Below are 19,611 nucleotides of genomic sequence, written 5' to 3' on the forward strand. Positions count from 1 at the left end.
CAAGCCAATGTCATGTACATTTGTACTAATATCTTCCAAAGAGACTCTTTTGTAGCGACTTCATCCATACATCATTTTGTATGAGCAAAGACTGGGGTACAAGATAACAGTTAACTGATTCATATATATCAAACTGAATGTTTTTATTGTTTCTTCTATCAACAGACAAACATCGTCGTGTCTAGTTACCAAAGAACGGCACAATCAGACCGAGGCTATTAGACTGCAGTTGGCGCTTAATTGCTTTGCGTTATCAGTGTTGTCCAGAAAGTATTGGTAAACTCGGTACAGGTTCGGACAAACACGCGGACAACTTACGGCACGACTGGACCTGTGTCCGCCGACAGGAGAATTCAACCAATCGTGTTAGGTTGTGGTTGGGGAATAACACTATTCTCTACTCAGTCTCCGGTGAAAGCAGGTACCGGTGATTTGGGTGGTGACTGTTTCACGTTTCTGAAGGATCGAGATTGGTCTTTATGTGAAAATGGAGGGACGGTTTATAAGAAATAACATGTATATAGGTAAACTGCGAACAGGTTTGGACAAACATGCGGACAAATACAGCACGACTAGACCTGTTCCTCTGAACATGTTGATATTACAGATTACATCGTTTTATTGGTTCTCCGGGTAATCTCCTTCCACGTGAAACTGACAGTGTATGCTAACTCAATACGTCTATTCAAATTGTATCCGTTCTCATCAACGGAACTAGGATGTATGCTCATGGCCAGCCTACGGTCACAAACAACAAATCCACGTCAAACGGACGCTAAGCAATGCCACTGGGCTGATATCGTCACGTGTTCAAATACTTGCTACAGGTCGAATTCATAATGTAGGGAGATAGCACCGTAACATTTTATAGTTCTGTTTATGACAAACTGGACAAGTTAGATCTTATCTTCAGAGGACTCCCAGACTGTAACAGCCCCACCTTGTAAGATTGTTAAGAACTACACGATAGTCGATAGCTGTGCAGAGAAACTGACTCAAGGTCTGGCAATCAAAACTACTAATAGCCATTCTCAAAGGAATTGTTTCCATCATTGTGGAGAAAGACCAACAGAAGAAAAACATCGAAGAAAACAATGTCTTTTCCTTCCCCCTCATGCAGGGATCGGCAAATTTAATAAAACAAAAGCACATAACAAAATATTCATCCTTTCCTTCGTTTTATTGTCAAACACTGTCATTGATTCAATTCTATTCTGGACCGAGATATATAACAGTCAAATGGACATAAAAATTGTTACAGAAAGCGTTAGCTGCAAATATAACTTGTTGCAACAATCAATTGGGAGCATATATAAAAGATAATTGGCGATATCCTGAGTGTTGGTATTGCGGGACAAAGTACATCATGACAATGGATATGGGAACTGTGTAATATCTAACAAACACAAATCTGTCACTAAACTTGATGGTTGTTCTGAAACACACAACTACAGTACAGTACATGTACACCTTACAGCCACGATTATGTCATTAGCTATTGTTGTCTTATAACAAATCTTGGAGGCTCCAGAAGTAATCTGTTCAGGCAGTACAGTAGTGTTCTGCTGAAGGAGGTATATCATGTCATAATCATTTACTGTATGCTTTTGATGCTACATTATGTTTGATAAGACTTAAATTGTCATGGGCATTTAAACTATAGATATGTGTCATTGCTATCTTAAGACATTGTACCATGGTGGAGACTTGTATGGCCACAAACAAACTTGACAACTTTACATTGGCTTTCACTGGTATGCTGGAACATTGGACATATACCCCCAAATCACATGTACCATATGCCCATGTCTACATCTACCACACATGAACATTTGCATGCTATTACCTAAATGTAAGCCATGCATGCATTGCTGCATAAGTCTTCTTCTTACTGATATTGGCTTGCAAGCAGAAGTGACTTTGCACAAAGTTAAAGGCAAGCAAACGTATTGTCACAAAATACCAGAGCACTGCTCGGCAGAAATGGTTATAATACATGTATCAAGAGTTTATCATAAAGTGTGAAGGGCCTTTAATATACAGATATTTATCAGCTAAGAAATTGTAATCTCCTACTCTTGAGCTACATATGGCACACCGTTGCTCTAAAATAATAACAATAATCATTAATATGCAAATGTATAACAACTACAAAGAAATACAAACTAAGAACATGTTCTTCCTATACACAATGTTGGGCAATTCATCAGCCTCGAGTCATCAAATTTCTGTCCTTTCCCTGCTGATTTAGGACTTAGCACAAAATTTGTAGTGGCTAGGGGTAAATACAGCAGGGAGAAGGTTAATGACATGTATGTCTATATATCAAGTTGAGACAAGAAGAAATTGTGAATAATTTTTTTACGTTTATGCAAATGTTTGTCATTAGATATGTTTGTACCTTTGTACAGATAACATTTATTCACATAATATAAAAGGAACTGACACAACATTTATTGACCATATTACTGTAAAAACAACCAGGCATGATTAGCTCTGGACTGTTTTCATGGTGCCTCTACCTGATTGTGACCAGTTTAATCTTAGGATTAGATTGTAAGTGGTTCAATCAGAGTACAGGTGAAATTCTCCATCTGTGGAATGTACTGTCAAGTATTTTGGCGATTGTCAACACTCTTGCCGACTTTGATTGAACACTGTAGTCAACTTCTTCACTAGTTTTGCTGTAAGCTGTATCAAGATTAGTGTCATCAACTTGTTTGAATCTTTGTTTTCTTCCCAACCTAAATATTGTCAAGTGTATAAAAAATAAAATTTTCCACCATATTTCACACCGGATTGTTGAGTAATTGATGAGTTTTAAAAGCAAACCAGTCTTATTAAAGCATAGAAATTAAAATTCAATATAAATCACAAACATGTACTTGACCTAAAAATGCCAACTTAAATTGCCTACTTTGACTGCAGAGCTAGTAGGTTTTTTTTCACAACTACTCTACTCACCTGCACCAAAAGCTCACAGATACTAGTACACATGTAAGTATAGAAGAAAGAGTGAAGCTTGGAAAATACACCAGAACACTTGTCACTATAAATTTTACAGACCATTGGAAATATGGAACGTCTACTTATTTCGAAGCTCTAATCTGTCAGCTTGTTGCAGAGAGTACCATAAAGTTTAGCATGTTATTTCAAAGAACATGCTCTCATTTATATTATGGCAGCAATTCTGTACTTACAGAGATACTCAACTTTTTAGATTGACTAAACGTTTTAAGTCACCAGAGTCTGTCAAACTTCATAGTGACCAGTGTTAGGTAATAGTTCTTCCCACAGGGAAGCCTGAGGATTCTACTGCATTATTGCACAGTCCAGTCACACTCATTTATTTCATTTGTTCTCAGATTAGAAAAAAAAGATAACTCTAGGTCAACATGAAAACCAAGCCTGTGGCTTTCATTTTGATACACATAGTTTTCAAGGAGTGAATTTTCAGACGAGTTGTTTAGCTTTTATTCCAAAACTTTTTTGAATAAAAGCAGAGTTTTGGAATAAAAGCTGAACAACTTCTTATTTTGTCCGAGACCTAAAGAAATAAATCCATGTGGCCTCATGTCCTTGTGGATATAGCAGCTCCCTGTCGTCACCTGACAGAGTTGAACCTCTGTGTCAATCCTGCTCGCATCACGGGTCGACGCTCACCCGCCCACGACTTGGACCGCAGCCGGAACTTCTTCAACTCATCGCCATAGTCCTTGTGCAGCATAGGGGTGTAGCTCTGGGGATCGCACATACTCTGTAGGATAACAACAACACAAACACTTCAGTGTCTCTTTGTAATATCAGGGTGTAGCTCAGGGGGTTGCACATGGTCTGTAGGATAACAACAACACAAAAACTTCAGTATCTCTTTGTACCATCTGGGTGTATCTCTGGGGGTTGCAGATGTCTGATGATAAAACTTCACTCTTACTTTATGACTAAACATGTAGCATTGGGATTTAGCCCAGAGACAGGAAAACTTCATCATAATAAAAGCCATCTGCCAGTGATTGAAATTTACACACTACTGATGAGGGTTGCAGTCCTTAGAGATTTTGTCTATACTGCTGACTATCTCATCTATATAGTGTGACCTTTGTCCATTATACAAATTATCTGGGCTCTCATATGTCCTGGTCAGACCCCGTCTTGTCCAATATGCAAACAGTTCTGACCTTATCAACTTACATCTATGTAATACTGTGACTATTTCAGGTTTAGGTACAAGTAATTCATGACCCTAACCTTGTGGGTCTCATAAAAGGCCTTGAAGCCACCATCCAGCAGGTAGATTTCAGGGTAGTCCAGACCTGGGTAACAATTCTTGTGGGCATCTCTGTCTTTGTTCCTGAGAAATCTGGACCTGGGAAATTTTTTTTAAGTACATATTGTTCTTAAATTTAAAAAATCTATTACGTAACAAAATTCACATTGATTTATTTGACAAACTAATACATGGCCAGTGCTATAGGTCATATTTTGCAGAAAAATGAAATAGAGAACATGACTGTATTTTGAGCCCTGTGCAGTAAAACCATGCACTGATGATTTTGAGTTCAGAAAGAGACACTAAAATGTGTAAAATTTGAAATCCAATCCTTTCTTTTCAACTTAATGTACAGTGAAGTATTTCGTTCAGATTAAAGGGAGACTCTTTCCTCCATATCATGCCATTCTTATCAAGTCTATAACATTTTATCTTTTAGTCCAAAATAACCAGTGCTAATGTAGATACAGATGCTGACAGACAAGAGACGTTGACTTACAGTTTAGGTGCTCGTTCTGATGAGAACTCACAGTGGAACACCAGGATGTGGCGCTCACTACTGTCCAAGCACTTTGGCGGGTTGCAGAGTAACTCTGATAGAACTTCATCCTTTCTGTAGATATTCTTTGCCCCCTAATACAGATCAAAGGGAGGACATTGACATCTTATTACCAAGCATGTAAGGTCAAAAAAAGCTAACAAGTAATACTGTACACTTCTAACAGCTTTTGCAATACTCAATCATACACATGTAGCACGTCCTATTTAAAACCATTGAATGGGACAAGTGTAACATAGTGCCAGAGGTGTGCGAGTGATACATGTGAAAAAAGTATTAAAACTTTCCAAGCATACACTATCCCTTGGCTTATATCTTACTGTTCTTACAATAAATCTTCCCAAGGTAGGCCTTAATTAGAGTCTTGGTCTTGGATTGGAAAAGTAAAAACAGTACAATCTATTAACTTTAACTATCAACGTTGAATAAACAATCGTTGAACCCACCTTTATGTGTCCCCCACTGAACTCATAAGGATATCTGCAGTCAATGATTTCAAAGTGCTGTACCTGTCTACTGTACACACCTCGTAATAGGTCAACCAACTGTGGAGAAGAATAGATTTCAAAATGCTTAGAAAACTAAGACATCATGTGGATGATACAGGAATTACACTTGGAGACAAAAGCAAGGAAAACTAATTTTTCTAACATCTAATCCAGTGAATTTTTTTTCTGGATTTTGAAGAAGTGATCAATGACATAATGCTTAAGTATTCATGAACAATGTCAAACAAAAACAGCTACATGTACCTTATTTAACAGAGGCACGCACTGGAGGAATATAGAAAGCTAACATTATAATATGTTAATACAGCATATCAGACAATTCTAAGATATTTTCATCATAAAAAAGACTTACAGTGTCTGGCGTTATACTCTTCAGGTCTTGGTGCTTGCCCTTGACAAGTGGTAAACAGTATGGCTGTAAAAAAGAGAATCTCTTTTAGAACGTTCCAGAATTACGCAGCTAAATTTTCTTTCAGAAGAAACTTGGTTTTGGTTTAAATGAACAAAAAAAGAATCCACTTGTGCAATCTCCCTGTCTTCATGTGTGCCCAATGTACAATATTGAATGGATCCCAAACTAATGCCCACTCCCTAAGATGGTTAAGGCAATCTTACCTTACTGAAGTCCCCTATCAAGTTGTGACCCTCTCCACCTGAAACATTAGAGAGAAGAATGAAATTTTCTACTCTATATGTACACCGTTCTGTAAGGTAGATCTACATGTACATGTACTCCAATTTTTGTCATCATGTGGCTCAAACTTATATACATGTACATCAAAGAATGCCCTGCCACTCATATCAGATATAATCAGGTCTTACAGAGAACAACTTGAGGAAAATATAATATCAATCACAAGAAGCTCACCTGCGTTCAGGTAATGGGAGAAACCTCCGACCTCGCAAATAGAGTGGGAACGATAGAGAGGTGGCCGTACGGGCTGGAAATAAACAGACTACAGCTTAGATTATAACGGTCGTAAAAAATGTTATACTACTTACAAATCATTGCAATTGTAGCTACATAAATTAACAGGATTTTAGCTTTTAGCTTTTGCATCTACATCCAGAATCTTAAGTTTAAGACCTACAGCTTGCTATAATTTAGTTACAAAGCTTAGTGGCACACAGCTATCAACTCACCTGGATTATAGTTTCATCTTCACACACACTTTTTCTTCTCTTGTTGAGAGGGCTGACACGTTGTGTGGAGCATTCCGACCGCTTCAGTCCTGTCAACCTGGGCGCACTTGGAGAACGGAAAAGCCCCCGTGGTTGGCCCCGTTCAGAACCCTTCACATAAGAATCAACAGAAAAAGTGTATCAGCCATTGGACAGCACAATAACAGACATGTCTTAACTTTTACACTTCCGCTGTCGAGAGGAATACAACAATTGATACCTTCGTTTATAGTCCAATGCTAGCGAGTCAGTTCTAATTGCAATAATTGGAAAATTAGTGATACCAACCTTTGTTCTTACCTGGATATCAGTGTCTAACAAAAACATTTCATAATGGTACTATTGGTAGCCTTTACCATAAGGTTGGAGGTTTCTCTTGAAGACCTCTATATAACTACATAGTAGTACTGTACTGTGCAACAATAACACTACTAACAGTACCAACCTTGGGTGTTTCACCAGGAGATTTGTGTCCTGCCTCAGAGCTAAGCAGCGGTGCATTCATTAAACTCATCAGACTGGATGAAACTTTCTCTTCAGCAACCTGAAGAAGTAATGGATTATAGGACAGACTGTTATTAAATTTGTATTCAGGAATTACTTCTTCAATTTCAGTTATTGTAAGACAATTACAAATTGTACAAACCTGTGCAGGACAGGTGTAGTTGTCTCTGCATCCCTCGTTGTCAGGCAGACTTATGACTGTAGGTGTAATCAAGCCTGACCACCCCCATGTATCCTTATCTTGGTAGCTCCCAAGAAGAAAGAAACTCCCCTAATCCCTTGCGTCGGCACGATCCTCAGTCTAACTGTTTATAGCTATCCCTGGCCGAAGTACACTCGGGAGGGACTCACAGGAACAACTAAGTTCCATCTCCCTCAGGGTGGGCAGTCTGCCTGACAACGAGGGATGCAGAGACAACTACACCTGTCCTGCACAGGTTTGTACAATTTGTAATTGTCTTCTGCATCCTCTCGGTTGTCAGTCAGACTTATGACTGTAGGTGACTTAACAGCCTGAGGCCAGGTGATCCAACATGGAAGACGACAAGAAGTCCACAAAAGCAGAGCCTGCTCTTCACTCTGTTGTCTCCAGTGAATTCCAAGGGAAAGACCGTTGCCCAGAGCTGTGAAGAATTCTGCAGCCATGTTCAAACTAAGTCGGATGTCCTGTAGTAGAAAGGCGCATTCTCGGCGTTAGTAGCTCACGAAGATAATGACTATGTGACTAAGCTGGAAGGAACCCTAGTCCGCTAGCTGACCAGGGAAGAGCACGTTCTCAGAACTTCTGATGCGAGAAGATCGAAAAGCGTAATCCTCTACAGCTGACAGCAGCACACTGATGACCTGACATGGATTGCTCTGGCTTGTCTTGGCAAGAGTTGAATGCTGCAATCCCGATGAAGTCCTGTCCCTCTTGCTGCGAGACCTAATGCCACCTAAGTGCAAAGGGTTGTAGATCCCAAGGCTGTAGACCTTGGGTCTGTGAGGACAAACTTGCACCATGACAGGACCACAAAGTCGGACTTGAAGGCCGTAAAACAACCCGCTGGCTAGAGACCATTCTGGAGGACGGCGGTTATCCTATGGATGCTGAAGGAGTGACTACCACTGACAGGCAGCTGTCATAGCTCTCAATGTCTGCAAGGATGAGACAAACCTATCCGATGAGATGTGAAGGAGACAGGAACATGACCAGTCCCTGTGACAGAGGAAGTCCCCCTATTAGCAGGCTACTGGAGGGCTGCAGAGAATCTGCTAGCTGCACTTCCTCTGAAAGTTGATGTCATGGCGGAAGAGATGCATCTTATGAAGTACCGGTAGCCTCTAAGGCTGCAAGCATAGTCACCCTCCAAAGAGTGGTGAAAAGCTGCCCATGCCACTTGTGTCTTGATTGCCATCAGGATGCAAGCATGATCACCCTCTTAAGAGTCGTGAAAATGATGCATATGCCCCGTCATCATGGTAGTCGTATGCCGACTACCGTGGGCATCTTCCATGGTAGATGTAAACCATCTACCCTGGGCATCTTCCTCCAGCAGTCACTGCATCGAAGAGACTGCCGTTGCCAATTCCACCCTGAGACTCAGTGAGAGCGATGTGGAACCCTGTCTTGATCTCTAATCTCTTGATCTGCAGTATTCCGCTGTCCATCTTGCCCCTGCAGATCCAATGGAGGACTAGTCGTCATCCTCTACCTGCCATCTTCCCAAAGGAAAGTGGCAGGCGTCTTCTGCAGCAGAGGTTGGCAAATCCACCATACCTGCTGTAAGGCCGTGGCTGAATCAGCACCACCTATAGCCGCATACCTGCTGCCATTGTCTGCCCATCTTGCTGTAAGGCAGTGACTGATGAAGTCACCTGTAGCCCTGCACCCGCTGACGTAGTCCGCTGAACCTCCTGCAGTCGGGCATCTGCTGACATAGTCTGCACCAGTTGTTGCAGGGCACCTGCTGCTGACGACTGCCCACCTGGCAGCTAGGTCACAGCGCATGCTGACGTAGGGTGCACCACCTGCTGCAGGATACCTGCTGCTGAAGACTGCCCACCTGGTTGCTGGGCCACAGCGCATGCTGACGTAGGGTGCACCACCTGCTGCAGGATACCTGCTGCTGAAGACTGCCCACCTGGTTGCTGGGCCACAGCGCATGCTGACGTAGGGTGCACCACCTGCAGTAGAGTACCTGCCGCTGAAGACTGCATCACTTAATGCCCTGCACCTGCAGAAGATGACTGCAACGACTGCTGCAGGCCACATGCTGATGGGGGCTGCACCACTTGTAGAACACCTGCTGATGCAGGTGAAGCAGACTGTACCACCTGTTGTAGGGCGTCTGCTGAAGTAGTCTGCTCCGCCTGCTGTAGATCTCGGCAGGTTGAAGTAGTAGCTGGCGTAACCCTCTGGGAAAACCCTGAGAAAGGGAAATCCCTACAGATGGTAATCTGTATGGCAGGAGATGCTCTCAGCTGGAACCAACACCAGCCCTGCACTGCACTGTCTGCCATCTGCTGGGCCTAACTGCAAGCAGTTAGGGTGTGGTAGTCGATGAGGTCGTACATCGGCGATGGACCAGTCCTGAGATGACCGCAGTCAAGTCTCAGAAGTTGCAGGATTCTGCTTGATGACCATCTCTGTAGTCCCTTCACTTCTATGAAGCGATGATGCCAACTCTGTGTAAGGTGGCAGGGGTTGGTTGCAGATGCGGCTAAGTTGTCCCGCTGACCAATCACCAACCCAGAGACGTCTGCTGCAACTTCTTAGAGCTCCCTGCTCAGAAGTCGGCCAGACCCCAGTTGTGCAGAATCCTCTGTTGAGGTCGAGAAGTCGCTGGCCTGATGTTCTTCCTTGGCCACTCCTCTGACACGAGCTGATTGTCGTAGGTATGGAAGCTGTGTGCTGACAGAGAAACTGTTAATAGTTTGTGCACCAAACTCGTCTCAATGACACAATGCAAGAGCTGAAGCTACTCTCGTGTTCAGGACTGACAAGTCTGTGAGGATATCCTGACTGGAACGAAGTTGCCCTCGCTCTCGAACCTAAGGAAGGTACGCGGACAACAATGCCCTTGGTACCACGAGTGGCTGCTGGTTTGCAGAACTTCGCCACTCTGGCCGTTGACTGGAGGCATCTACATGCTCAAAAAACTCATGAACACATACAAGATACAAGAAAACCAACAACAAGGCTAACAATGTGAGCCTAGGTGATTGCAATAAGATGCTCTAAGGATAAGGTTACCCTAGCCTTCTGGTTGTGTGGAGCCCACAGGAGTGGACGTTGACCCTGGCAGTTGGGCTGTGGAACAGCAGTTGACCTCCTGTCCATCATTCCGCCTGGATGAGATGTGAGTCGGATGACCACCTCCTTGTCTTTACCACCCTGCCAACAGCAAAGACTTTATTGTCGTCCTCGACAAAGTGTAGTACTGTAGTACTACTGACGCTTGTGTGATGGCAGAGTCTCCGGAACACACGTGATGGAGCCGGAGATGAACCCACTGGGTCAAGCAGTAGAACTTCATGGCTGCCCGGACTCAAGTAGCAGCAGTAGTGGGTTGGGGATATCTAAATCCCCCCAATTCGCAGGCTGAACTGACAACAGTTGAGTGGTTCACCTGCCTGTGCCTCTGACAACAATCAAACAACAACAAACCCAGTGAAAGAAACTGGGAACTGTGACAAGCTAAAAATAATCCATAAATCAATGGACTAAAATCATGGTCTGTATACAGAAACATCAAGATAAACACAACTGTAAAGTTATGTACAGATAAAAAGCAACAATAGTATCCAGCATTCCACAAAAATGCATGTGAAAACAGCTATCGTTGAAGGCACAGCTAAAACAATCCATAAATCACTGGACTAATCATGGTCTGTACTTCAGACAATACCATCAAGATAACACAACTGTAAAGTTATGTACAGATAGAAAAACAACAATATTATCCAGCATTCCACAAAATAAAAAGCATGTGAAAACAGCTCTCATTGAAGGAACAACGTAATTTCTGACCATAAAGGTAGCCGCGACTAACCGTAAGGGAGGTACTACTTGCAAAGGACCTGCTCAACTCCGCTTGTTGGAGCCGATGAGGCGGCGCTCGGATGTCGAAGACTCCGAAAAACCGCTGAAGTCTCGGCTGTTCGATGAGGACAGCCACACATCTTCTTCTTCTCCAGCTGCCGAAGTCACGGAGGACGGAAGCCTCCCATGGACGCAGGGCGAATCGTTGCGTCCCTCTCACTTCGTGAAGAAGCTGTCGACGTAGTTCGAAGCTTGCTGGAGTCGGAGATCTTCTGGACGCCAGCAAACGCATCTGGGCGCAGCGGGGGCCAGTAAGAAGTCACCAACCCTAAAAAAGGGGAAAAAATGCTTCCTGCAAGGAAGCGAGCCTCCGTCGGAGACATGCAGAACCCTGCAGTGTGGAGAAGTCACGAACGCTGCCCTCCCCCACTCGCCGCTGAAGTCTCCCCGGACGAGCCGCTTCAAGGCCACAGGAACGCTGAAATCGGCGACTGGAAAGTCGAGCCGACCGCCAACTGGCCTCTAGAAGTTGGTGCGGCGCTGGCATCTCGGTAGAACCCCGCTGAGACGACTCTTCTTCTCTTGCGCTGCTTCTCCTGAAGACAGCAAGATGGCGGCGCACTGCAAAGCATGGCCTCCCATGTGCGTGCGGCCACGCCCCCTAGCGATCCGCAGTGGGATCGCAAGGGTCTTCGGTCCCGGCGCCATCTTCTCCCTGCCGCCGGCGCTGACAAAGACGTCTCGTGTGTGGCTGGAACCACACTGCAAGCCCGCAGAACAGGCGGGCCGACGCGTAGAAACTCGCCTGAAGAAGCCATGGCGCGAGGAGAAAAACTAAGGGGAAGGAACACCAACTAACAGTTGGTTCCTGGCCGTTTTTACGGAGAAGGACACACGGAGGTGTGTACACTAGCTTAAAAAATTTAGACTGAGGATCGTGCCGACGCAAGGGATTAGGGGAGTTTCTTTCTTCTTGGGAGCTACCAAGATAAGGATACATGGGGGTGGTCAGGCTTGATTACACCTACAGTCATAAGTCTGACTGACAACCGAGAGGATGCAGAAGACAATGAGAAAGTAGGTCTGAAGCAAAGATAATTAGTTAGGCAGCAAAAGCGCCAACACAAAGATGCATCATAGTACATCTGTACATTTGCAGTCACGACCAGACTTTCGCCTTACCTGACCTGCCGGTGTAAATCTAACACTACTCTGACAACACTACTTAAATTTCTTTCAATCATGTAATTCTGTGGAGGTAACTGCCCTGCCTTGACAAAGGTTTGCACTCCTGGAGTGTGGTTTTAATCAGACTTTTTGAGTTCAACATAACACAACACATCATAACAAACTCATGTGCTACAGATATGGTTCATTACATCCTTTTCACATGTGTTCACATACCTGTCCCTGCTCTGCTACCAGCAATTCCAGGAAGTCATCATCATTGTCCACATCAAAAATATGAGCTGGAGCCTGTGGCAGAGCTGCCGAACTCTCTACAGCCACTTCTAAACTCCCAGGTGCTGTTGGAGACTTCTTCAAACACTGCAGTAAACAAAAATGAATCCTTAACCACAGTTCTGATATAAACCTGGGTGTACATGCTTTCTTCTGTCATGCCTCTTGAAAGTTGTATCAGTTTGGTTGACTTTAGTGACTTGGTCATCTTCGTTTTGAATCGCCAAAGTCAACCGAACTGCTGCTGGATTCACAGAAAGTTGTTATACATGTATTTGAATGTATGCACAAATAAGTTGCATGTTTGCAAGTATGCACTAATGCTGCTATGAACCTGGGGACAATGCCTTACCTGAGGCACTGGTAGGTGCAGGCCACGTTTGGTTGGAGGTCTGTTTGGCACTCGGAAGGGATGACTGTCTACCTCTGTTCCTTCTGTCTTCTATGTAAAGAAGAAAATCATGGCATTATGGAAAAAGTTGGGGCTAGACTACCTCCAGTAAGATCACAAGTCTGGCTGTATGAAATCTTCAGCTTGAGTCTGCACCAAATCTATCATTCGGGAATGGATTTAGGCTGAATAAAGCTTACTATCAGACTACAAGTAGGACCAAATGACATAAGTAAAAACCAGGGCTTCTACATGTCATCATACCTGTTGGCTTGGCCCATTGCTGCCTGAGGTGACATCCTCCACATTCTCCTTCTGTCCTTCTAACTCCTGACTGAATCCCTGGAAATGGACCTGAGTGACAAGACAATTATTCCATGAGGATTTATTCAAAAACTTTTTAACTTCTAACTTTCTACCGCCTAACTAAGGCAGATATGCAAGTAATTTTGGAACTTGAATAGTCTAATTAAACCATGGCTCAATTACCTCTTCCCAACGTACAGCCAATCCTACTATCTGGATGGAATATACAGTATAAGCTGCATTAGGATCACCGTACTATGGATCGTTATACACATTTAAGCAGATGTCATCCATAGATAGCAGAAAATCATCAGAGACTTTGTGCTGCTGGTTGTTATGAGTTGGTTGGAGGTTGCTATGGGTTGACAGTTGCTATGCTGTGCAGCTCCTAATACTTTACAGTGGGCTGGTCACAGAATGTTCCTTGACTATCTTGAGTATGACGAGCAGGAGTACTCACTGGCATGGACTGGTGGCGCCGTAATGACAATGGTCTTCTGAAAATGGATCATCACACAAAGCAAAGTGTCAAGCTTTTCAAAATCAATAAAGGTGTCACTGCTGAAGTCCAGTAATCATAAAATGATATACACTCCTAATTCAAAGAAATGTACAATGCTGATAAGGTACAGTACCAAGTACATTTTACAATGTACTTAAGTATCACAAACTGATAAAGTATTAGTATTAATATAGTATTAGTAGACTAACTAAGAACATTTAATTCTTACTAAGAATTAGATGTTCTTAGTTTCCTCTCTCTACCTACCTTAGAACAGGATTCTTGTTCTGCAACCTGCTTGTCCTGAAAAAAACAAAGCACATCATGTATATCATAAAACACATATAAAGACATGGGTCCATAACCTTGTTTTAAAAATCATATTAGATAATAAAACTTCTTTTTCTGGATGGCATCTAACTTATAATTAGGTGTTAACTTACATTTGCTGGATGGTTGGGGAGTCCTCCACATGGTTTGGTGAATCTGTGATTTCATCCAACAGAACATGTTACAACATGTTTATCATTTCTAACAGTTTATACATACGATGCATGTTTAAATATTATTTCTTGGTATAATTTCTAACACAGAGAAAAAGTTATACAGGATACCATCCTTGGTCAAGAGCTGATAAAAGACAGGCTGCACAACTGAGAGGTTACAAAATCTGCACATGTAGTCTTGCTTGCTATACCAGTCATACAATGAAAATCAACCCTGAGCTGTAGTGTTTGGGAGATGTCATACGACTCAGAGTCGGACCATTGTCAAATCAGACCATGGCTAATCAGGTCCAGCCAGACCAACACTTAAGGTCAAGTCCTTACCCTAGCCCAACATCAAGTTTGAGTCCTAGGATTAACTCTAACTCTAAGAGTCTAACAATATAAATGGTGTTGGTCACTGCTGACTGTTCCGGGTTGGTAATGGTCTGACTTGACCTGCTCATGTTTTTACATGCCTTTTGCCATATCTAGTTCTAGTTCTAGTTCTAGTTCGTAGTCTGCAAACTCCCTGGTAGGGATATCGCGCATATACAAAATGTATGTGTAGCCATATGTGTAGCCAGGGAACCATCCTGTACAATCTCATATGTTTTCTCCGATAACCTCTTTTTGGGGCAGATATCAACTAACCACGATGGCACCCAGACTATATGTGCTCACATGTACCTGTGTAAGAAGAGAATGAGGAAATCCTTCTCATGACTGGTGTCTCTGATTTTGCACTTTGTGGGGTTGGGGTCAGACACAACTGCAGCCGACGCTTGGGTGTTCCATCACTGAGAAAAAAGGAATGCAAAAGTTGAGACTTCCACCTATAAATTTATGTTACAACAAAATCATGGTCTGAAATTCTCTGAATCCCTGACTGAGGGACAATCAAAAAAAATATTTTTGTTGATAAACTGTTCCATTTTGGGGAGTAAGATTACTAACAAGTTATATTATATAATAACCACACTCCACAATAATTTTTCTGTCTCTATCTTGACAATCCACAATCACTGACAGATGAACAAAACAGCTATTGAACTATACACTGTTGAGATGACTGAGAAATAAAGTTTTTATCCTATCTTGTTGCCAGGTCATTCATTTTCTCACCGACTCAATAATTTCTGAATACTTTTATAAGATCTGAGGGCGCACCAAATCACACATTGTGCTGATTATATGGACTGTACTAACCTTAATTCACACATGCTGACGTTCATGGCCAGGTCAGACATCGGAGACACCACCAACTCGGGCCGAATGTCGCTCGTGTGGCCGGCAGATGGCTTCGCAGCGCTCCCTCCACCATTGATAGGCAGTGCAAGGTCCAACTCGAGGGAAAAACCTCTCTTGGCAGACTCTGTGCTCAAATCTGTACACAAATCTGGCTGCTGTGCTTCGTGGCAATCACCACACCCGTGTGTCACCTCGTCGGCTGTTGTTCCAGCGTCAGTGACCGGTGGACTGGCCATTTTGGACAAGGTCACAAGATTTTGCAGCTGCTGGAAGATCTCTTTTGTCACTGCACCAACGCGTCAGACACCACAAAGCGTCCCCCAGCGTAGGTCGCTACGGCGCCACTACACTAAATTATCAGCAGAGTATAATAAACATACGACAACCTGGTAGTATCCACATCTACAGGTGTTTAGGAAGTCATACAAAGGTAGGGAAATGCTAAATTCCTAGATTGCAAATGTACAAGCTAAAAGCTATGGTGTAAGTCCGCCATTTTCGAAAAATAACACATATGCAAAATAGCCACTCCCTGACCAATCGTGCGGCACGTAGCTTAGTCCATGTTAGAATAGGTAACAGATATAAATATTGACAAAATAAAAAGATAAAAAAAGAATGATAATAATGTTTAACTAATTATTTCTACATTAACTAATGCTGTTTTTTAATGTTTTATTAGCTATTAGATGTTTACTATATCGTCTTATTAAAAAATATATAGAACTTGATTGGACTTTTCCTATATCAACAGTGTAAGATTCGGAATGCATCCTGGGAAATCCAGTTCCCGCGAAATTTGTCTGGCGCCAGAAATCTCTTCTGCAATTTTCGATATTTTTCTGTGAGAATTCGCCATTTTGGCCTTAAATTGTCTAACCACAAATTGATTTGAAATGTTGGGCAGGATGGAAAGTTGTAGAGACGCAGAATTCCGTATTTTCAAGGCAAATGGCCAGGTTCAGCGATCCAAGAGTGACCAGCGCTATGGTGAACGTGAAGAAAAACACTCAAGAAATGGCGACCGAGGAAGACATCATGAAACTGAGCGTCGTCGGGAAAACAGGCGCGATCGGTAAGTTACTACTGTTACATCAACTTACATGTCTTACATGTGCAAAAACACCGGTAGTGCTGCACACAATAAACGTCACTGTTATGTTGACCAATTTTTAATAGGTTTTTGTGAAACGTTTTTTTTACTAACGTTAGTTGTTTGATCTATCTAGGCCATAATTTGGGGCCGGAAAGACAAAAGGGCGATGGCCGTACCGCCCCCAGGACTCCCCCTCATAATTTCTCACTCGTTGTACCTCGGGTGCTCCCATACTTACCAAGCCTTGTCTTGAATAATGCACAAAATTTGACACTTTACCCCAAAATATTATGCGCCATAGCTTGGTTTAGAAAACACATGGTGCCATTTTCTCTTCCCCAATAGATAGATCAAACAACAGGGCTTCTCCAACAACAACAAGTGAAACCTTATACTCTGCTCATTCGAAATTTACATTAAATCGCGGTAATCCCACCATCGCGTGTAGAAACTAGAAATCAAATTGGTACATGGGACAGAAGCTGGGAGACAAGAGAATGCTTAACAAACTGACAAAGTGACTGTGAACTGTGCATTATTTTACATCAAATGATTTATTCCAAGGATTTTTTATAAAACCTTGTTTTCAGCTGGCTGAATAAATCCATCTCTGCTTTACTGTTTCAGGAGTGACAACAGGCGGTCATTCCGAGACAGGAGCTACGAGAAGATGAGAGGTGACAGGAGACATGGTTACCGGCAGAAGGAGCAGAATTGCACTACAGACAGGTGAGGATGTAGAAATCTGAGAGAAATTATCCTGCTGCAATTTCATCAACATCATTCGACATGCTTACGCACTGTCAGGTTTATTCAAGATAGAGTTTATTAGCAAGGCACCCATGGTTACAGTTTGCAGTTTAACAGTATAAATCTGACATTACATGTATATGGTTTAGGATGAGAGGAACTCTATTAAACAAAGATACAGTCAGAGTTTGATTGGTGGAGTAAGCTGCATATTTGGACATAGAGGTGAGATCTGCATGGTGAACTCGGAGTGCCAATGTCGACTATTAAACAAGCTCTTTTTTCCTGAAGCTCCAGTCCTACAGCCACCAGCACCAAGTGTGGGTGGGCAGACATGGCAGAAGACTTTGAGAAACAGACCAGCATCATTCAGGATGAACTAGTCAGGTGAGATACCTAATGGGTTGGGCAGGTGAGACTAACAACCATTTAGAGGTGACTTATCTATTGTTATTTGAAGCAATACGTACTTGAGAAGAAGAATTGTTTTAAGTTATTTTCTTTATTATGTATGTCTCCTGATGTAAACCAGAGTGGTGACTTGTGTCTTTCACAGATATCAGAAGAAGCGTCATCGGTCTAACTCCACTGGAAGTAATAACCAGCAAGATAGCAGGTAAGATTTAACTGCAACTTGTAGTTGACATTTATATTGAAGGTGTACTGTTGTGTTAACCATTTTGATCATATTGATGCCTGATGATGATATCAAACTGAAGTAGTTACCACACAGTGAGCGCTGATATAAATGTAATGTGATATGAAATTGATTTATCTTTCTTTTTATTGTACATTTACATTGTATTAGCACTTAAAGGGTTTGAAGTCTTTTTAAAAGGGCTTATGTTGTATAAAATGACAAGATGAAAAATTTATAAATTTTCTTTACAGTAACGCAAACCCCACCGTCTGTGAGACTGACCAAGTCACTCTCATGAGGAGACAGAAGCAGATCGACTATGGCAAAAACACTCTGGCATACGACAACTACAGCCAGAACATTGCCAGGTAAGCATTAAGGATAGGCGTCACTGTCACCAGGAACATGTATTAGCATCTGCTTTTTTGGAAAGGTGGAGGGCAATGGGAGAAATGTTGCCACTCAGACACATAAACAATACTCTACTCAAAAAATTGAAGGAAAGTTGCCAACCAGGTGAAGTTTTGGTTCTTAAATACCGCAAGCAGCTCTTTGGAAAAGTCCAATTACCACATTATTTTCTATGCTCTGCTGTGGTTAGTACATATTTGTGTAGAAGTTACATTTATCAAATTTTTATGTCATCCATTGTTTCAAAAATGCAACTGCAAAGGTCAAGAAAAGATGTCGACACTTTTTTTTTTCCAGACATTCCCGTAAAAAGGATGACCCGTGGACTCCGACTAAATTTGCTGTGTGTAGCCGACGTGCGTGGGATGGACGGATTAAGGAATGGCGTAAAAAACTACATAGCTGGGATTCTGATGTAGAACAAGTCAGGTATGCAATTGTGGCATTGTATCTGCATTTTTCCCTGACTTTTCATGACAAAAAGTTCTGATGGAATTTGACTTAATCTTTTTCTCCTGCCAACTTGTTAGTTTCAAATGTTTTGTCTGCAGATTTTGAATTTAATGGTATAAACCATTGATGCAAAATTCCATTGACATAACCAGTATGGACATGAGTCTTTCTTCCATTTGAAGTTGAGATGTCTGTATTATGGATAACATTGTCTATCACCTGTTTATTATTTAGGCTTTTAATTCTGCATCCGTGTAAAAGACTATAACATCACTCTTTTTAAACTTGTAGGTTATTGTACATTGGTTTGATATTAGCCACCTTGAATCTACCATGTCTATTACTGCAGTGTTCTAACATGTTAAATCATGTTTGTGCAGTGTGCCAGCTGAAGGTGTTGTAGAGGAGGAGGCCTGTCTGGACGATGTTCCTGACCTGGAGCTTTTGGACCCCATGGACATCGACAAGGAACAGACCTTTACCATCTAGCAAGTTCAATTCAATCCATGTTAGCAACATCAAGAATTGTGAAGGTCAAAAACCTCAATTTTATACCATTATGTTTGTACTGGTAGATCTATCTCAGTACTTTCAAGTTATTGATGTGATTGCAGATAAGTTTTTCAGTTTCCCACCTGTTGTATATATGAATATTAACATACTAATACCTCATGTTGACATTGTAATATTCTCACCCTTGGAATACAGTTCTATAGGGCTTACATGTTACCGATGTTTTAAACCAGTGTACACAAAACATCTTTGAAATAAAGTTTTCTATGTTTTCAGTTTCCTTTACAAGATCCTCAAACTCTAC

General features: G+C 42.1%; 2 protein-coding genes across 3 annotated transcripts; one reads left to right on the forward strand and one right to left on the reverse strand.

Annotated features, from left to right (window-relative positions):
* Window positions 1–1,095: 1,095 nt before the first annotated feature.
* Window positions 1,096–15,961, reverse strand: LOC136433119 (M-phase inducer phosphatase-like). The gene is made up of 17 exons (XM_066424946.1): window positions 15,403–15,961; window positions 14,884–14,993; window positions 14,152–14,194; window positions 13,976–14,011; window positions 13,667–13,703; window positions 13,165–13,254; window positions 12,862–12,951; window positions 12,453–12,596; window positions 6,966–7,064; window positions 6,482–6,631; window positions 6,207–6,279; window positions 5,954–5,991; window positions 5,691–5,753; window positions 5,276–5,374; window positions 4,770–4,903; window positions 4,249–4,366; window positions 1,096–3,757 (listed from the first exon to the last, which is right to left on the reverse strand). The coding sequence occupies exons 1-17, from the start codon at window positions 15,678–15,680 to the stop codon at window positions 3,605–3,607; spliced, it is 1,755 nt and encodes a 584-aa protein (XP_066281043.1). The 5' UTR covers window positions 15,681–15,961; the 3' UTR covers window positions 1,096–3,604.
* A 253-nt stretch (window positions 15,962–16,214) lies between these two features.
* LOC136433128 (histone RNA hairpin-binding protein-like) lies at window positions 16,215–19,582 on the forward strand. 2 transcript variants are annotated; one of them, XM_066424976.1, is made up of 7 exons: window positions 16,215–16,519; window positions 17,168–17,269; window positions 17,582–17,677; window positions 17,847–17,906; window positions 18,182–18,298; window positions 18,639–18,770; window positions 19,175–19,582. In XM_066424976.1, the coding sequence occupies exons 1-7, from the start codon at window positions 16,341–16,343 to the stop codon at window positions 19,281–19,283; spliced, it is 795 nt and encodes a 264-aa protein (XP_066281073.1). In that variant the 5' UTR covers window positions 16,215–16,340; the 3' UTR covers window positions 19,284–19,582. The 2 variants fall into 2 exon arrangements, with proteins under 2 accessions (XP_066281073.1, XP_066281075.1); XM_066424978.1 differs by having other exon boundaries at window positions 17,588–17,677.
* The last annotated feature ends 29 nt before the right edge of the window (window positions 19,583–19,611 follow it).

The sequence above is a fragment of the Branchiostoma lanceolatum genome, chromosome 4 (assembly GCF_035083965.1).
Source record: "Branchiostoma lanceolatum isolate klBraLanc5 chromosome 4, klBraLanc5.hap2, whole genome shotgun sequence".
NCBI lineage: Eukaryota > Metazoa > Chordata > Leptocardii > Amphioxiformes > Branchiostomatidae > Branchiostoma > Branchiostoma lanceolatum.

What these genes read in the sequence shown, in the direction of transcription:
- LOC136433119 (XM_066424946.1), bottom strand. Translation starts at nt 15,680, where the DNA reads ATGGCCAGTCCACCGGTCACTGACGCTGGAACAACAGCCGACGAGGTG. An exon ending in GTCAGCATGTGTGAATTAAG is followed by an intron (nt 14,994 to 15,402) that starts GTTAGTACAGTC and finishes CTTTTTTCTCAG; the next exon opens with TGATGGAACACCCAAGCGTC. An exon ending in CTCCTGGTGAAACACCCAAG is followed by an intron (nt 6,632 to 6,965) that starts GTTGGTACTGTT and finishes TCTTATGTGAAG; the next exon opens with GGTTCTGAACGGGGCCAACC.
- LOC136433128 (XM_066424976.1), top strand. Translation starts at nt 16,341, where the DNA reads ATGTTGGGCAGGATGGAAAGTTGTAGAGACGCAGAATTCCGTATTTTC. An exon ending in ATTCAGGATGAACTAGTCAG is followed by an intron (nt 17,678 to 17,846) that starts GTGAGATACCTA and finishes TGTCTTTCACAG; the next exon opens with ATATCAGAAGAAGCGTCATC. An exon ending in TACAGCCAGAACATTGCCAG is followed by an intron (nt 18,299 to 18,638) that starts GTAAGCATTAAG and finishes TTTTTTTTCCAG; the next exon opens with ACATTCCCGTAAAAAGGATG.